Consider the following 20,483-nt stretch of genomic DNA (forward strand, 5'->3'; position numbering starts at 1 on the left):
TCTGACGCCTCTCTGTGAAGCCATGAAAATGTGAGGCAGCTAAAACCTCAGTCTGCAAACAACTTCATGTTTAGGTAGTGGTTACCAGCACATAAAAAGCATTACCACAAAAATAACTAAGAAGCAAGACTGGAATTGAGGAAATGAGTGTGCAAAGCAAGCATTTCACCATACTGAGTCTCCCTACAAACAGATGTGGAACTATAGATTTCACCAGTTGCAATGAAAGAACATTTTGTTCTGGGACTGCATTTGGGATACGCAAGCTCTGGCAGGAATGATTGTTTCGAACAAGTGAAGATAAATTAATAGAGTTTCCATTGAATATGCCAGGACAATTATTTTCAGCCCATTTAAAAATATTCACAGAATGTACTTCAACATAACATCACGAGGGTGGACTTGAAAAAAAAATGGTGCAAGCAGAATGTAGGCCTGCAGCTTAGGACACTGAAGTGGATTCACTCCTGAATTTGGCCTCTCAGGCCTTAACAGGCTATTGCAGAAAAAGCTGTAGCTGGTGCTTATGGATTTCTATGTTTGCTGACAGTCAAGGAGCTGCATCATGGTGCAGGGGAAGCTGCTCTCCGGCTGCCACCAAAATTTCTGACATTTCAAAAAAGAAATTCCTCATCTCAAGTTACAGAAACAACCACAAACCATCTGAGTTCTGATTAAATAAAAATGAGAAACAGCTCAAACAAAGCATTTAATGTGGTAAGCGGGTAATAATGTCTTAATTTAGTATCCTGAAGTTGGGAGGCAGCTTTAATGTAAATTAAGTTTAAAATTGTATCAACCTAAAACACGTAATTGTTCAAATTGTCCTTCTTCCTCCAGTTTAACAATCCTGCTCTTGTATAACTGGAGTAGAAAATTTATTTGAACAATATCAGGCCTTTTCATTGTTGAATTCAAACTGATCAGCATTTTCTGACCTAAAACATTTGAAGAATGATTTATAATCAGCTCTAGTACTGGGCCAGGACTCTCACAGTGTGAGTTCAGATGCTCAGATCTTCCCCAGAGAGGCAGCCAAGCAAGATGCACACAAGTTTATTCCGTAAGACCAGCTGCTTAAGTTTTCTCAGTATCTGGTTAGACACTGGGCCCACAATTAATATTGAAACAGCTTAGTAATTCAGCACTACTGAGGCAAATGGCTGACAGGTAATGAGAGGCTTCTCTACTGCCTTACGAAAGAGAGACAAGCCAGCACTAGTATATTAACATTTAAGAAACTGATATTTTAAGACCTTCTAAGCAAGTGCGTTGAAAGAGAAAAAAAATTTAATCCTGAAATACACCCAACACAGTGCTGCTTGAGCCAGTTCAAACGAATGTGTTAATTTTGAAGTTATGTTCATGCCAGTGCTGCACACCGCCAGGTGGATGCATGATGAAGTTTCTCTCTTTTTCCGGCCATGTGCATTATGTTAGAGGCACAATGCTGGGCACAGCACAACACAGACCTCAGCACGTGTCTAATTTAAAAAAGAAACATCTGAAAGCTCGTTAGAACACTGTTACCGGCAGTGGGATCCTGTTCTCTTCTTGTGTTGCAGTACTTTGTAGGTCTTCAAAGAAAACACGAAAACCTAACTGTGTGGATTATAAACAAAACAATTTATTGATTTTATATATATTTTCAAGGCACTTTTTTTTTGCTGCAGTTTAAAACTCCATTTGGTAAGAAATTCCTTCATAAACCACATCTTCATGAAATAAAACACACAGCTGCAGGGCTAAGGAAACAACCAAAAAATTCAAACCAGATCTTGACCATAAACTAACTATGTTCCTGGAATCACAAAAGGAATCCATAAGTACAAATCATTTGTTTTCCAGCAGACTTTTTTGATTGATAGTTATTTGGGAAACAGAGGATGAGACTTACTCATTTAGAGTCGACAAGAAGAGATGGGCACCTCAGAAAAACAGCTCACCTCACCTGTATTAAATATCTACGTTAAAAAAAAGATGAACTCTCCTCTGCCAGAGACTATTCTGTATTGTCCACAGGGAGAGCTTACATGAAGGCACTCAATTTTTTTAATACAGATTCAGGATGGGATACTAAAGTAAAAATGATATGTAATGATCAAATACAATTTGCAATAGAATATTTTATATGAAACCCAGTAACCACTGATACAATATACTTCTCCATATAGAGTTCTCATCAGAATGTTCCAACGTATGGCAGGTATTATGGCAACGCTGTATCACAGCAGCACCAACTGAGAGAGCAAACTGATTGCTGGCACACTTCACTGATGAATTAGGCCTTTACATTGTTTTTAATAATTAAAACAAAATAAATCTCAGTGCTTTTGAAATTGAGCCAATACTCAAAATACAACTCCATACTGCCTGAACATCTACTTGAACATCTGTTGACAGGCAAAAGCATTTTCTGAAATAGAGAACAATGGTTTAGGCCATTACTCTTACATAAAAAAGAGCCAGCACAAATTCTGCAACCTTTTCAGTATTTTTCATGTACAATTTCTTGCTCTGGGCATATAAATACAGACATTCAGCAGGTCCATTCAGTTCTGGAGTGCTAAATCCATTGCTGTTATTTTGATTCACTCAATATTATGCTGTGATCTCATTTTTTGCCATTATCGTTACAGCAGCCTTATGTTACATCTCCACTGCACAATGAACGCAGCAGCTTTGGGCTTCCTCGTCTTTACAATGATACATAGTTAGCAACGTATTTCACTTCCATATTTATATTCAGTTTTTCAGGGGTCCACAGGACTTTGTCACCAGACTCCAGCAGCATTATTTTGGTACCGCATTGGAAACGCATCACTTAATCTCACGGTAGGTGTTGGAGTATGACTTCTTTTGCTGTTGACAGGAAGGTCTCAGTGGTAGAGAAGTGTTAGACATGCTTCTTTAAGTGTCCAGGAAGTGTTGGATTATAGTTCTTTAGTCCTTGTTGGAGTGGAGCCTTGAAGGAGGTACAAAGGGATCGGGTTCCTGCTACCAGCTAAAAGGCTTTGGAAGAAGGGTTTTGCAAATGCTCCACTGACAGCTGGGATCTGGAGGAAGCTGCTGTTTGCTTGCTGCTAGCAGAAGAGGTCTCAGGAAATGGCAGGAGATGTGCAACTGCACCTCCACAAAGGATGCTGGGGTGTTCTTTCAATAGCTGACAGTACCACCCCTCTGACTGAGAGTTTCTAAAGGTCCCAAAGATTTTCTTTGGAAAAGTGGAAAAGGTCTATATAGAGAGTTTTATAACACAGGGCTGCAGCAGTCCATCTGGGACATCTCAACATCCCAGCCTTCTACACTGGCAGTGCTGGGTGAGCTCAAGCCTGCTTACAATGGCACCAAGGAAAAATGGTAATGACACACAAATAAAACTGTGTATTCGGGTTCAAATATATTTTAGTTTGAGCATATAAAGGGTTCACGTCCTTACTCACTCTTGCTGTACTAACTCAACCAGCTGAAGATGTGTCCTGTATATTTCTCATAGACACTGACCTCTCTCCTGGGAGTGGGCTCTGAACAACGCACTGCTTCAAAATGCGCCAACTGAGGCTGCCTGTGGCAGAGGGAAAGATTAGAAGGCCTGCCCCCACTGGTCGTGTGTTTTGTTCCTGGGACACAGCAGTAAGCAGTGACTTAGTCTGGCCCTCCTCATGGGCGAAAATTTCCCTCAGCTGAAATATATAAATGTCAAAAACACAATCAAGCAGCAACAACAACAAATATGTACCATGAAATGAATAGCACCAAGGATGTTCAGTCCCATACATTCACTCCATAAAAGCAAGACCAGCAGTACTTGGGCTCAAATGAAAATGCCATTCCAGTGTGAATAATAATAATGCAGCAGTGAGACATCTCAGTATGAGCACAGTGTTTTTACAGGCAAGCTAATTAGAAGCTGAAAAGCAAAGTACAAAAATAGATGAGATGTTCAGCGGTCAATTTGTCCTCTGAAGTCAACAAGAATTTTGCAGTTTTCAGTGGAAGAAAGAACGGACCTTAACAGGAGACTGCATATCACTATTGAGCTTGGATTTCCATAAATATAAAAATATCCCCTTTACAGAGAAATTATTGCACATTTTATTAGCAGAGCTAAATTAGAGTAGGTAGTACTTGTCATAGGGTATAAGGCACATTTGATCTACATTCTAGGAGATGAAGGGTAAATTGCAAAACTTCAGAAGGGAGTGTTTTTAGTCACAGCATTGTTTCTCTCTCTAGTTCCTCAACACATGCTGGTATGCAGCAAAGGACTTGATGCTGCTGTCATCTAGCTGAACTCACAGACTCCAGAGAGAGATGTGCTTGCTTCACTGAAGGCAGAATTTCGCCCTTAGTCAGGAATAGAAAACTTGATATGTACTTCCAGACATAACCTAAGGCTAAAGAAAATTCAGCAGACAGGCAGTCAGATACATAGTTTTTGCCATGTAGCTTAGAGGTCACGGATGCATTTTACCAGTCTGCAGACATCAAAGACTAGATTTCAGCAACAAATAAGGAAAACAAAATAAACAAAAAGAAAAAAGCAACAAACAAACAAACAACAAAAAAGAAAACACCTCATAATGTTTTACCAGAACACTTATCCACTGCCACTGCTGTAGAATTATCGCTGAGATGAATTCTAGATTTCAAGTTTGCTGACCCGGATGAACACTTGGCAAAATAACACAGCTTTGTTTCTTTAGTACTGGCCTTTGAACAGCCTCCAGGTCAAAATGACATTAAAGAGATTAGCACCTTGACAATTACTTGTAAAAACAGTTGAAAGTTCTTACAATAGAAATGACAGTTCAGGAGAGTACACAAAATCTTTATAGCAAACTTAGTTCTTCAAAATAATAATTATGTTAAAATATACATAATCCACAACAGAAGGTTCTACTTTACCCCTGTCATGGGAAATAAAAAATATTGTATACACAGGATGCACTCAAAATCTACGGTGACCAATTCTGCACTGAATTAGGTGGGAATTTTGCTGAAGTGTGAACTGGAAATCTTATTTTATGGCCTCTGTAACCAGTAAGATTTTTATTATTATTTCGCAGGTATTTGGGTTTCACCTAACAAACAGTGCATCATTTGACTTATAATAAATAAGCATAATAAAGAACAAATTATATGTCAATAATGTATACTCTCTTTTCCATTCTATCTCAATTAGCATGACCAAAACTGACCATGAACTACACCCAGTACTGATTGCGCTTCAAAGTTGGGTTTGTTTTTCGACAATACTGGATCATTTCAGGATCAAGGTTTAACCAGGTATTTTGCAAAGCCTGTTCTACAGTCGGAGCAACCACTGTAGGAAGTAACTGTTCGTGTCTTACTGCCATCGGTGTCGAGGCTGTACTTTGCTCAGCTCCCTTCAAGAGAGGGGTCACCGTAACAGTAGGTACAGTCAAGCTTCGTTCCAGACAATGACCTGGACTACTGAGGATTACATCCGTTTGATTTTTGACAAGTGGTTTTGCCTTCTCTTTCTTCTGACACATTAGCAAAATGCACACAGAAATAACAGCAATGATGAGTAGCACAGAAACCAGGACCAGGGGGATAATGATGTACCAAGGGTTGCTGCTTTCACCTGCTTGCTCTCTGGGACTCTTGGCATCAGCCCGATCTGTGGTCTCAGTCTCTGCAGATCCCCTCGTTCCCAGTGCTAAATTCAGCAATGGACCTTCCTCGTGTAGATTTCCCCAGAGATTCTGATCTGGGAACATGCTTGGGACGGTCTTCTGTGGTGCTACTGTGGGTTCTTCATTATGGGAGGAAACTGGTGTATCATCCTTTGAGGTACTGTGAATTTTTAAAGTGGTCGTGCTGGTTATGAAAGGCACTTCAGCTGTAAAACCCTGCCCAAGTGGAGGACTATATGGCACTATGGAATACTCAAAATGGCCGACAGCAGGCTGAACATCATCTGCCCTGAGCATAAATGTGAATGAATCATTTAACAGATCAACTTCTGTCATATTTGTATCTATGTCAAGAAGCACAACACCTCTCTCGATGTCAGCTTGGGTGAATGTCTGAATATCTTCAAACTCTGCATCATTCACAAATCTTTTTTTTACAATTCTTCCATGAGATGGGGGCACCAACACTTCAAATCTAGGATTACTGTTTGTTAAATTAGCTAGTTCAGAAGCATCCAGGTCACTGCTTCTGAATTTATACACTGCTTTATTTGAAATCTGCATGTCAGATACAACTTGCACTAAAGGCTTCATTGTGATGTTCAGTACTTGTCCTGTCAGATTACTTTCTGCAGTGAATATCATAAACTCCAGTACTTCTTTGAACACAGTGAGATTTGTCAGGTGGTAAGACAGTCTTCCTGAGTACAAATCTGCCTGCTCAAATTTACTAACCTTCTCATTTCCAATCATCAGGTGCCCATTCTTTAGAGGCTGAGTTATTTCATACATGATATTAGTGCTTTTTCCATTTGAGACAGCTGAAAGCTGCACGTTAGTAATAGTGACAGATGTCTGACCCTGTGGAAGTGCAACATTGGTAAGGTTGACCAGGACAAGAGCAATTGGTATTACTTCAAGACTGAAAAGTTTATATAAAGGACGATGTTTACCATCAGTCACACTGAAATAAAACACGCCAGAGGAAGCACTGCCATCCTGTACAAACCAAACCATACCATTGTCGACATCAGCTTGTGTGAAATCTTGTATAGAGACACTGAGATTGCTCTTCATTGCTAAATAACCATTATTGGGGTTGCTAACTATGGTGTATTTAAGCTCAGCTGGGTTGTTATCTAGGTCTTCAACTTTCAGATTCTCTGACCCCAGCACTGACACATCTCCCTGCAGGACTTTCAAGTGTAGCCTTTTAGTCTTCAGTTCTGGAGCTTGGTCATTCACTGGAACAACAGTGATATTAAATATCTCCTCCAAAACTTCACTCTGGGGCTTTGTTGCAGACTTGGTCTTTAGGTTTAACCACACAGCAAAAGTGAAATTGTCACTAAGTGATTCAGAATTATCGTGCACATACACAATTCCAAATTTGTCCAGTATGTATTGGGAGAAATTAGGTTTTTCTTTTGTAACATTTCTTTCTCCAACAATAATCACGCCATGTAGGGGTAAAGATACGACTTGATACCAGACTTCATACATGGAGCGCTGTACCTCAGGTAGCTTTATCAACAGATTTGAGGCATCTAAATTTGTTTTGTTGATTAACACTCTACCTCCTTCCTGGACTATGGTACCTAGTAGAAAGAAAAAGAGAGTCTTAGAAGCTGCTTGTTTCATAGTTGCAACATTTCAGAAATTAGGTAATCTGTTTCAAAAATTTATGATGCTCAAAAAAGAGACTATGGAATCAAATATTTCTCTTTCATGGTGTCCTTGATTCCCAAACGTCATGGCTAGAAATATATTATCACTATTCTTAAAATAGAATTGCATGTAAGAGATTACATATTCTATTGATCATAGAGCATGATTAAAGAAATATCAGTATCTCAAATCTCCAGATGACTCTCTTTCATTATCTCTATCATTACAGCAAAATGGAGGATACCCACTACAGCAGTAGGAAGAATCTAACATAGGTGGTTAATCGCATTTTTAAAGATGCAGTGATGCAACTACTATCTACACTACACTCTGTGATGAAAGTATTCCAGTCATTTGCTACAAAAGAAAAATTATCTTTCATTTTTTCTCATTTGTTTGTTGGAATGCTGACAGATCCCAAACAATCAGAAGGCCCAAACAGCACAGCATCTTTACCTGTATTTGCTAGAAGACGACTGTTCCGACCGTGCCTGGTAATTTCATATGAAATGACAATATGGAACACCTGGAGGTCCAGAGCTGACGGTGGAGAGGAGACAGTAAACGTAAAGAAATCTTCTGTGCTCCAGCCAGCTGACTCTGCATCTAAGTGCTCATACATGATCACACCTTCATTCACCTGTTTTGGGGTAAAGGCAGCAATAGGTATATGAGGAGATTAAGTTTAAATACAGAAGTGTAAGGAGAGAAAAAAAATACAAGACCATTGTTCAAGAAAGGGTTTTGTAGCTTAGTTCACACACAATGGCTGTGTATGTAGCTTATATTATGAAGTTTTTTTATCCTGCATTTCTCTCTTTGAACACACTCAGTGTTGCCAGACAAGCATACTTGAAAAACAGATTTATGCTAGATATAACCATTCATCTGTTCAGACCCAAAAGCAAAAGCCAGTATTATCATACTAGGATTCTCATCAGCTGAAACTACACCAGAAGTTTAAGATCAATACCTTCATACACTGAAACTTCAATAGGATTCATAAGAGCCACAAGACTAGAACATTTGCTATATTTCATTCACTAGATTCCAGCTTTGCCTGGTAATTCTTCTCTGACCTCGAGAAAAGACAGCTACCTATTAAAGCCTTGGCAACTTCCCAGGCAACTACTGACCTGGCTTGCCTGTATTAGTTTGTAGTTGCCAAAGAGATCCCTGTCTAAGATGGTGTCAGTTTTAAGTCTACAACTTGTAACACGGGTTACACAGCTTCGCAAACAACCTGAAGGAACTTATTAGCACATGTTCCCATGACATATGCTTGAAAGTTACGAAAAAGAAATCCAAAAATCCCTGCTGCTATCATGGATGAAGCACTTTAGCACTACAGAATCTGTAACTACTGACAGAGTTAATCCTGAAACCACTGAAACAGACCCCTCCAAGTTCACTAGGGAAACAGGCTTCCAGGAGCAAGTTTTCTCACCAGCTTCAAAACCATCTGACCATACTGTCCATAGAATTCAGACTGATGTGATAAAATCCTACACGCACTTCACCAGGTTTATGCTTTCCCTATACTGATTTAATCCTTAATGGTTATTATGGGACAAAACATACAGAAGTGGTATTAAAATGCTGTGCTGTTTCAAGATAACCTTCCAAAGCATGCCTCTAGGACTTCAATTTGGAGAAAGCAAATTAATGTGACAAGAATAGGCATGACATCCTATCAATTCAGTGGTGTTTACTTATCAACTGTTAATCTTTCTATTTTTTTTACTAAGTCGCAAGTCCATGCTAATATCTGCACTGACAAGAAAATGGAATTGGTTAGCATCGCCATGTTTACCTCTGATATGACTTTAAATGTAATGATGAAATTGTGGCTTGCTGCAAAATGAAAATACTTCTAAGTTATCACAGAACATACTGTCCGAGAGAAAAAACAACTCATGAACTACTGTTATTCAATTGAATTTAAAGAACAATTAATTTCCTTGTATTGGCAACTGCTCTAGAAAAACTTTATTGGAATGCAATACTGATTTCAGCTTCTTTTTCTATTTTATCTTTTTTTTTTTTTTTTTTGGCCACAAGGCAATAAGCCACTGGACATAAGGAAGATGCACCTCAGGAAAAGTAATAAATTCTTTTTTAATCTAGTTGCATACTACTTTTCAGAAGTAAAATTCCAAGTTCTACAATACAGAATGAAGCCAATGAAGCCAAACAACAAAACTAACTCAAAAATTTTCAGATTAAATCAGATTTACAAGCCTTTTATTACCAAACAGAAATCAAAATTCTTATTCTCTGTGTAATGGAGAATATACAATGCTTGCAATATCATTGTCATCTTTTCATTGATATTTAAGTTCATGTGGCTATAACACACTAGACAGTGAAAGTTTATTTTGGATCTTTTTTCTTCCTCTTATTCTTCATTCTCTGCCAGAACAAACAGTGAGCTGGTTAGGATACCTTAATTTTACCTGCAATAAATCACTTAGTTCTATTTGTTTGAAGTGAAAAGTGGCCAATACAAATACCTCCAACAGAGAAAAGACACACACACATTATTACAGCTCAGATCCTTACACAATTTACAAAGTTCAAAGCAAAGTTATCTACACATTAGTAAGAATTAAAGCTATAGAGAAAAAGTGGCATGTTCTGACATGGCACTATCAAATAAACATATGTAGACTATATCTGTAGGCAAAGAGATTTAAACTTCAAAACTCCAGCTGAAAGATCTTGTCTGACATGCTTAACTGTTTCATTTAATGCTCATAAAAAACATTCATTTTAGGAACAGAAGAAAACAGTGTCATTAGTCAGGTTGTTTCAAAGTTTGGTAATAACTAATAAGAATGCCAACTTTTTTCTTGGTCTTGTTGGTCAAGTTTTTATTTCTAAACAACAGATTTTCTAATGATTTCATTTACCAGGTCAAACAGTCACTTTTTAAATCTGTAAACGTAGATTAAATCCAAATTGTTTCTTAACTTTTCCTTCTGTAAAGTCAGATGGTCGAGCTCCTTTTATCTCCCTTGCTAAGATTTTCTGAGAACAACTTACAGTGCGCAGAGCACACAGCTACATTAAGACTCAGCACACAGACGTAAGTCATTTCAGTTGCAAAAGAATGTTTTCCATCAAGTTACATGAGCTGCCATGTTTTAGTCATTCAAGTACGGGACCCTGTATCACAGTTAAGATTCTTTAAACACTTAATATCACAGCCAATCAAGTCAATAAAAGTCCTCCTGGGGACACCCATGAGGACTGTGCACAGCTGAAATGAATCTGTTACTTGGACTTTTCATACGGCACAAGGCTACTCCTTCTGCCAGAAAGTCAGGGCTTCCAACCTCTGACTGCCGGTTAACGGCACCAAAACAGCTCTTCTCAAAAAATACCGTTACAAGCAAAACAGTGAAAATTGCCAAGACTCTGCTAGTATCCATAGAGAGGGGAACAAAGGCTCTTCTTGCATTCATTACTACATGCCAGATATTTAATGACACAGCAAATCTGGGCAATCGCACTGATGGGTCACATATGCTCAGTTACTAAACAGATATAAATGGACCAGGCAAGGAAAAAGCAATTGGGATGCCCTTTGAAGTAACAATCTACCACTGAACTATCCAGTATAAAGTAAATGCTTACCATAGACTGTGTAAAACTGAGGATTTCCTGAGTGGTATTATCAGAATTTACTCTGATCAGCCTTCCAAGTTTGGGGAAAGTTACAATCATAAAAGTTATAGTTCTGTTTCCTGCATTGGTCACATCACTGGTTACAGCTTTCAGATCATGTTGTGAAATAGGTTTCCTGGAACCTAAAAACCATCAATTAAAAGTACCTTAGATTTGCAACAGCAATTTTTCACAAAATGGTAAAATTTTATATGTACAAATCACCCTTTCATCTAGTTATTCTATTTAGCATTTTAATAATGTTTTGTAAGATCAGCAGGTTTACCCTTTTTCCAGTTACTTCCAAATAACACAATTCTTCCACAATGTTTTCAATCAAAAAGCACATCAGTATGAAGTATCTTTGTTTTACAGCAATGAAAAAGTACAGTTCTCTTCAGCACATGTAATTGCTAAATTCTAGTTCCTGCAAAGGCAACCCGAAGCAAGGAGTAGTGCACATGTAAGAAGCCCTGTCCCTGTATTACATGTCTAGAACTGAATTCAAACTCCAGCTGAAGTGACCACTGGCGATGTATTTAGCAATCCCAGTTGCCCACAGAAGGCTGGGTGATTTGGCTGAGAAAAGCCTTAACAAAGCAAATTTTTTAGTGAATGCACCCAAACCAAAATAAATTATTATCTGAAACTTGAACAACTCATTATTAATATGAAAGACAATTTTCATTAAATGAAGTTTAAAAAGTAAATACTGAATTAAACAAATAGGAAGGACACTGTACAATAGAAATAATGGCCTGAAATAAAGTATTATTAAGATGGATGGAGGACTGAGGGATCCTTTTAATACACAGCACTGCATTAACCAGTACCTTCTGACTTAAAGATTATAAAGAGCTTTCTGGAATTTAGCCAAACCACGACAATTTTTGACATAGCTGTGATAAAACCAAATCTAATAGTTTCCTAGAATAAAATTAAAAAAAAAAAAAAAGACTGGTTTAGTGATTTTTTGATGTACTGTTTCCTGATGATATACACTCAGAAAACTAAATCTGATGTTTACTAATACTTTTAGAAGAGCAATAGATTCACACAGTCCTGTTCTCCCTGACCCCAGTTCTGCCTCCCTTTTTACACTTTTTTTCCTCATCAACAAGCTTTTATAGGTATCAATGCAGAATTTCAGACACTAGCAATACACATCCTTCAGGTTTTCATTATCAATCCATCTCCACTTAAGCTCAGTGTTTATAGATGAGTAAACCAAAATAAGATCTTTCTCCTGTAAAATTCAGGGGCGGGGGAGTGGGGGGCTGAGGTTGGAGGAGGGACTGAGTAAGCAAACTGGAGAATGCAAATGTTTTGCAAGCCACCCATAATCTCAGGATTCTGCCTGTTTACAAATAGCTGTGCCCTGGCTCAAATCACATCTGCTTTGAAACGGAGTTGCTATTACAAAATGAAATCTTCTGGCTGTTTTCCCATTTTTACCTTCCCCTGCCACTCTGTATCCATATTGCTTAGAAAAGTGAAGGAGTCCCTTAGGGCTTGAAAAATCCTCTCACACTATCCAATACAAGAAGTCTCCCTTCTTTTCTCTCTACTATTCTTCTCCCTCTTCTATGTGACAGGCAGAAAGGGAAGCATGTCCACATGTTCAGTCTACACCAGATGTGATCAGGAATGTAGAACAGAGAGCAAAAGTTCATCAGACCACGTGTATCTGCAGAGTTATTTCTCAATAACTTCATTTATGCAAATCAGGCCCCAGTGCCATAACAAATTAAGACAGAGTAAATCGCAAACATGGTTACACTGTACTGATGGATATAACTACTTCAAGTTTTCACAAAGCCCCTGGTCCTTCCCAACAGCCCTGACCTCTCTCAGGAGCTGCGGCTTGACCATGAGGGACTTCACTGCGCAGCAGAGGCTGAAATACCAAGCAGGGCCGTGGACACTGAAGTCTCCCACACTCTCCTGTGAAATGGGAACCTCCCCAGATATAACTGTCTCCTGTGAGTGATGAACACTTTTCTCCTGAGACATGAAAAACCTTCTCCAGCACCTGCAGTGGTTCGGCTCTGGTCCAGCACCTCAACAGGGAAGAGACGGTTATTTGCCAGCCAGCAGGCTGGGTAAAGGAAAGGGAAGTGAGAGCACAGCCTGCCTATTCCCCCACGTAGGAGCAGAGAGATCACAAAATAACACCACCCAAGTTCTGCAGAAAGAATCAAAGACAGGGGATGGGTGACAGAGTAGGGCCAAGCTAATGTATCCATGCAGAACACAACGGCGTAATGCTGTTATCAGTACCTAATAATTTTGGCCTCTGTTTTTACTGCCTACTTTTACAATTGGGAAACTACTCTGGTATGAGCATTCTGCCTATCACTGCTAAATAGTTATGGATCATCATGTGTGCTGACTGGCCTTGACAGCTCTGCTTCTGAATACCTGCATGTTTTTTCTTCTCTAGGCACAACTCATCTCATTCCTTCTTCAGTCAATTGCTTCCCTGAAGAGAGCAATTCTTCACATTTTAGCTATTTAGTGTATGTAAGACAAACTCATGTATCTATCAGTGTGTTTACTGAGCACACTGAATAAGATGACCTGCTGTTGGACAGAAGAAATCTCTAAACCATATAAACAAATCTGCTATATTCAATGCAAAAGAAGAGAGCAGTACATGCTGTTATAAAATTGCAAAACAATATGCTTGAGAAAATAGTTTATACCCAGTCATGAAAACACGGCAAATTCTTCAGAAAATACTCAAGTTTTACTTCCCTAGAGGGAAGATTCTTCAAGCTGTCTCTTAACATTTCCCACAGTGCTATAAAATATAGCAAAACACTGGCTATTGTCTTTATGTGTGGGAGTTAAGCAACTGGCACCATCACCATTTTAATTGTCATTCCACAGTGAGCAAGTACCACTGAAACCTGTCCAGCTCCAGAATGTCTTTAAAAATATCAGAAAGAGAACAGGTACAAAAGCTAGTAGTACTTTTTAAAACCACTAAGGGAATTCTGCTAACTCTAGGCAAGCAACAATTCAGCAGAAACTGTAGGCTTGGATAAATACAGCCTGCAGCGCTGAAGGAAGTACTGTTATCTTCCAAGCTGGAGAATGGACAGAAAATCTAGAAACTATTCCTTCTATAGAAGTATCATGCACAGTTTTCTTACAATCATCTTTGGTTTAAGATGGAATTCCTGTAAATCCCTGTGCCTGAGGCAACCTTACACACTGAAATCACAGATTAATAAGCCTTTTAAGTGGATTTATGTGAATCTCATTTATATCGACTGAAGAAGATCATGCTGCTACAATCTCATTTTTTGTTGCCTGTGTTTAAATAGCTTTTGCTGCAAGCCTTTGTTTATGCAGTTTATGTTCAGGAAGTCTTAGAAACTGACGTGATCCTCTTCTGCATGAAATTAATAAATAAGACACAGATTAGTACCTATAGAGCTTTCCCATCTCCCTCTGGCTGTATGAACAATGTTCAGAGAAAAAAGAAGGCAGCACAAACATGAAGTGTGATACAAGATGTTACTGAGAGAAGGCTAATCTTTCTTTCTCCTTTAATTCTGCAATTAATGTTAGATTACTAACTCAATGAGGGATTACTCTTGCTAATGCAAAGCAATATATGGCTCTGGTGAGAATCTCCGTATTCATCAACTCCTGCAGGAAGGAGTACAACTTCTTTAAACATACTACTTAGCTGCTGATACAGCTTGTTGCAAATGCATGAATACAAATTAAAATTGTTCAAACCCTCTGCTCCACCAGCGAGTCTCCACTGCTCTCCGTAACTCTGCTCAAACAGTAAGAAAGTGAACTAGAAACCTGGTGAGCTTAAGTGTGCTATTCAGAGTTCAATGGACACAAGCTTCACTGCTTTTGCCAGGCAAAAATCCCAACCACCTAAAGCAGCCTGAATACTCTAAGCAGCACTTTGCACCTCTAATTCTATGAATATTATATAGAGCTTTTAATCTGAATGAGGAATGTTGAGAGCTTAGGCAGACAGTGTTTATTGTCACACTGTGCTTATATATTTTACTGCCAAATTCCATCACCCCAAGCACACAGGCATATCAAAAATGTAAAGACCGTAAAATAAAAACATTTGAGACAACATAACTGTTCTTTTAAAAAACACAGAGATAGATTTTTTCCAAGTGCAGCTATACATGGTCACCTATGTAATTTTATCAAGTGCACGAAATCATGATAGGGTGTTAAACACAGACCTGGAAAGACTCCGAGTCCTTTGTTCACTTCAAGACTAATGACTAAAGTCCGAGCTGTGATGCTAAAAATCTGTCGTGGTGCAAAGTTCAAGCCGTCTGTTACCTGAAAGTTGAAGCCTCCAGACATTGCTCCTGTAGATAACAAAAACATAAATTTATTTATTTTTTAATCTTATTTTCTTTTTTTTAATTATATTTATATTTATTTTTTTATTTTTCTATTTTTCATCCAAACACATGCACACTGGACACCTTTTGCTGTAGGCTACAAGTGGAATAAATCCCTAGTCCTTCTAAAGCAGTTTTTGATCAGCAATTTTGTATCTTAACTAGAATTACATAAATTCATAATGCAGAGAACAGCACACCAATGAAGAACTACTGGCTATTACTTACACTGAAAGCCATATATAACACAGCTACAAATAAGCAGAGTGCCCCTTCCCTTTTTCCCTCACTGACCTCAGCAGACACGATACCCAGTTAAATTTGGAGAGACACTGTCTCCCAAATTCTCTCCTCTTTTTACATCTTAGGAAGGGCCCAAGCACTTAAGCAGTCGTTTTTGGCATAAAAGTAATTTGGGGAGAAAAACTACCAGAATATTCTTTCATCTCAATTTACATTTAAAGGACTGGATCAAATCACAGGTTGTTTCCTTTGCTTCTTTGCTCTCCTTCAGCTTTGTTGAATAGGATATGTTGTCACAGCTTAAATTATTTCAGAGGTTATGTTTACTCATAATAAATGCACATTTTTTTCTTTAATCTTAGGACCTATATGTACTTTGGCACACAGTAATGGCAAAATACCTCCAGGAGACTGGGCAGATTCCCGTAAAAGTGCATCTTTCAAAACTGACTTACTGAGGTGTATAGTGCTTCCTAAGACTGGCTTTATGTTGACGGTGCCCAGAGTGTTTAATTAGGTAGAAAGAGAGAATGAAAAATTAAAATATTAACAGTTGCAAATGGTTACCATTACCCTCCTGCTTGTTTTGCCTAATGTAGCTACGAGATATTGCCACATGAATATGTATCCTGAAAGTGAAATGTTGCCACGTATTTCAATTTAAAGATCAGAACTCCTTGCCTAACTCTAAATTAACCTATCAGAAGAATCAAATGTGGGTTCTAAGATTATAGTTCACAACTCCCCTAGGCAATGCTCTTATATTCAGCCAGGCACCAAAGCAGCTCTGAAAAATCATGCCATATCGTTTTCTTATTTTTAAAGTCTTTATTCTCTAATGTTTTCTTCTTATAAAAATGTACAAGCAGTTGCACATTTAAAGAGGCACTTAAGAGTCTACTAATTGCCTCAAGTTGGTCGAAAAAGGCTTACTCAGCTTCACTTGTTTTTTTGGCTAATGTAGAGCAACTGTCTGATTGACACAATCAGACATTTTGTCATTGACAGAGTCAGGAAGAGAACTAAATCCTGCTGCTAGGGCGGAGCATGTATTGTTTTAACACAATTAATTTTTAAAGGGATATCTGATCAGAGGTGATAAAAAGGACACCAGAATGAGTGTTGTAAAAACTGCACTGAGAAGACACTGAGGCTTCAGAACTCACAAGAGGTCAGTTCAGTTCTGCCCTAAGAAAAAACAGCAGCAGGGTTTAAGGGCTGACCCCAAACTGCAAAAGCTGGATGGGATCACCCTGGAGGGAAGCAAGGGTGGAAAAGGGAAGGCATTCTCACACTGAAAGAGTGGTACAGAAAAGGAAAGGTATGATCTGGTTCTGCATTATGCAATAGCAAGCAAAAGATTTAAGGGGAAAACCTAAGAACAAAGGGGCAGATTTGAAACTCACAGAAGACAATAAGCAGCTTAATGTAATTCACAAGGCAGCAAAGATGAAGGGAAAAATTTATGAAGACTAATGTTAAAGGCATAAAAGCAATCTTTCTTTTGTACTGTAAAAGACCCTGAGGATAGAGAGTCAGTGCCATGTACAGTTAAAAAAGCCCTCTGACAGCTGGAGCAAGCAATGCCAGTGGGTTGAAGAGCCAGTCAACCGAGATGCTGCTGCTCTTCCCCTTGGAAAGGCTCACAGTGAGTAGGAAAAGTAGAAGCCAGGCTGTGGAGAACATGAAATGGGCCAAGGAGGAGCCAAGGAAGCTCATAGGCAACAGAAGACTGAAGGTGAGGGACAGAGCAGCTGAAAAGGAGGTTAAGAAGCATCGTGACACCAACAGGTAAGGGAAGGCTCCAGGACAAGGCTGGGAATAAGATTAGCATAGCAAGCACACTTACAACAACAGTCCAGGTTGAAGGAGGAAAGAAAATTGCAGACTGAGGAAGGAAAAGAAGCGAAATGTCAAGAGTGCTTTCTGAAACACTGAAGGTGATGATGCTGCCAGAGCAGCTGCAAGAGCTGATGCATGACCTGGGAAATTTTACATTTCAAATTTACTGTACATCCCACACTCCCACTCACTGAAAAATGAAATTTGCTATTGTTTTTACTTTTGTTAATCAAGATTCACTTCCTAAGGCTACAGATGTGCATTCACCCTTTCTGGAACACAGAGTGAATTCATTTCCTCACACTCAGGCTACCATCTTCCTACCACCACTGAGGTTTTTACATATCAAAGCCTCTCTTGGAACAACATAAACAGCTTGGCTCACTTTTGCTATGTTCTTGACCTTTCATCTCCTGACCAAATTATTTGAGTAGGATAGTAACAGCTCACCAACAGCTGCTTGTAAAGCAACCTCAACAACACATATGCACTCAGCAAGATACTGCACTGGAAGAGCACTTCAGAGCACTTTAACCTGCAGCAAGCCTCATGGAGCCACAACACAGACCTGAAAGTGACTGCGGGACCCAAGGGAGCCCTGGAGGTAATTCCAGCTCCCCCGAGGGCTGGTGAGGCAGTTCTGGACCTCTTGCCCACATCTCCTTGCCCACAGCAGAATGGTTTATTCCTTCTCTAGCACCTCCTTTCTCCTCCTTCCAGCTGGTACAATACAGTAATAGAGCTGGGCCAGGAGAATAGCAGCTACTGCCTCATAAAAGCCCCATGTGTTCCTCAGACTGGAACCCCCCTGGGATGTTCATTCCTGCAGCTTCTAAGCACTGCCTGCCACTTAAGGATCCAGGAGGCTACTCTGACTTCTTTCATACGGTCCACACATTCTTTCTGTAGCAGCAGCATAAATTACCCAATCTCTAGCTCTTACCACTGGCGTAAAAGAGTCAATGGTTAAAGCTGATTTCATTCACAGAGTGAAGGGAGGTTCACATTACCCCGGTGAGCCATGACTTTATTGCCTTGAGCTCCTTAGGAACATGAGGGTACTGTGACATGTATCTGAGAGACTACCAGTCCATGAATAACTCAGCAGTGCACCAAGTCAAAAATAAAAATATAAAAAAATCACATGATTCTCAATGACAATGGTCAAAAACATTGATTTTATATCTCTGAAAGCTGCATGGTGATGTTCCCTTAGTGCAGACAAAGGGTTCAGTGAGAAGACTGCTACCAACTGAACCACTAGTACTTCTTCCAACAGAACACCAGGCTTTCTTGGTGAGCATACGTTTAAGTGTATGAGACACTTCCTGTCTAGGTTGTGAGACCATGTATCACATAACTAGCAGTCTGAGATTTTCGTGACATGACAAGGAGATTCTCAAAGGATTACAAACACAAATGGACTGAATAGGAGCATTATACTGTCAACAGGTGGTATTTTTTGAAACTACATACCATTGTGTACAAATAACAGCTGCCCTTCCATTATATGAGCCTGAGTAAAACTAAGGATGCTCTTGTTTGGAGAATCCTTCAGAGCCAAGTGCCCATTGCTAGGTGGAGTAATTGAATATATCAGTTCTGATGGTGAGGAGTCCTTATCTTCTGCATAGAGGTCATCAGCAGTTATTTCTGTGACTGAGCCCACCCAGACCTAGAAAAACAAAAATAAATAAAAAATAAAGAATAAGAAATGCATGCAAATGAAACACAGAAGACAAAAAAAAAAAAAAAAAGAATAAAGATTTATGCTGTACAGCACTAGCAGCTATGACAGATTTCCTTACTGTCCATCCAAATTTCTGATTATGGACTGGAATGGTTAATGCTGGCATGTGGTTTTCAGAAAACAAGATCACAAAATAAGACAAGCAAACATACACTCCATCAGTTTCGGTTTTTGAAAGCTGAAGCACAAGCGCACTATTTGTCAAGCACTACCCAAACTCTTACAAACATAGCAAAATTGTATTTTGATAACTGAGTCAAGGAGTTCCCATCCAACACATACACATGAATATTGGAGTCATGTACTTCACAGCAGTCACAGCATTCAATACACTCCGCTTTCACTAGCAAAAAAAGAAGAAAGAAAAACAGTCCAAGGACAGCACAATCTCTAATACAAATGGAACACTTGTTGCTGCATTATTTCCTTTTAACTGTGCACTAAAAGCCCTTTTTTAGTGTACCAAACCACAGGGATGCTCAGTCTCGTGGCAGAGGAAAGAACCATCACCTCTAACAGCTGCTTAGCACTTTGCGAGGTCATGCAGACAGATAAAATAAATAACTAGTATTTGGGAAGATGCTACAAAACCTAGTACTTATTTCTAGCAAATCAACATGCTTCTTTTTTTTTTTTTAGCTTAAGATACATACAAACTGACAGATCCTTTTTTTGGAGCAGAAAGAACTGATGTTTCAGCTTCATTCACATCTCACTAGATCATTTCTTATTTGGAAACGATAAGCAACAGCTCACTTTACTCTTCATCTCTTCTGTATATAGTTAGAATATACACAAAAGTACTAAGTCTAACAAAGGACAATATGTATTTGTCTCGAAATGAAGTAAAATTTCTAAATATTCAGAATGTCCATGTCAATTCTTTCTATTCAGAGTTCATATCACAGTGTATAATCTTAAAAGTCTGAGCCTTTAAAAAACTTATACTGAGGTTCAAAACACATACTGCATCATTCCTCTCTGTCTTCATAGGGCCTCACATAACAAATATTTGGTAGAAACATCATACCAAGTGATTAAAGAGGAAATGTGATCCTTGAAAAAAGGGCATTTTACTTCTGCCAGAAACAAAATCATCAGTCAGATTTTTCCTTAAGTATCAATATTACTTTTTAATAAAAACTATGGATGAAACCCTGTGGGCTTTTTTTTTAAACGCACTGGGATTTTTTCCATGACACTTCAATAGAAGAAAGATTTTGGCCTAGATTGTGTCACAAAAAATGT

General features: G+C 38.8%; 1 protein-coding gene across 2 annotated transcripts in view; it reads right to left on the minus strand.

The window, feature by feature from the left end:
* Positions 1-1,605: 1,605 nt before the first annotated feature.
* LOC308185337 (chondroitin sulfate proteoglycan 4-like) overlaps positions 1,606-20,483 on the minus strand; it is a 38,470-nt gene continuing 19,592 nt past the window's right edge. For both annotated transcript variants that reach the window (XM_080573303.1, XM_080573304.1), the window contains exons 6-10: positions 18,962-19,160; positions 15,233-15,364; positions 10,971-11,143; positions 7,788-7,971; positions 1,606-7,261 (exon numbers count right to left, since the gene is read on the minus strand). In XM_080573303.1, coding sequence (XP_080429429.1) covers positions 5,208-7,261; positions 7,788-7,971; positions 10,971-11,143; positions 15,233-15,364; positions 18,962-19,160 — 2,742 coding nt within the window. In that variant the 3' untranslated portion in view covers positions 1,606-5,207. The remainder of the gene's footprint in view (positions 7,262-7,787; positions 7,972-10,970; positions 11,144-15,232; positions 15,365-18,961; positions 19,161-20,483) is intronic.

The sequence above is a fragment of the Anser brachyrhynchus genome (genome assembly GCF_964034855.1).
Source record: "Anser brachyrhynchus genome assembly, chromosome: Z".
Classification (NCBI taxonomy): Eukaryota; Metazoa; Chordata; class Aves; order Anseriformes; family Anatidae; genus Anser; species Anser brachyrhynchus.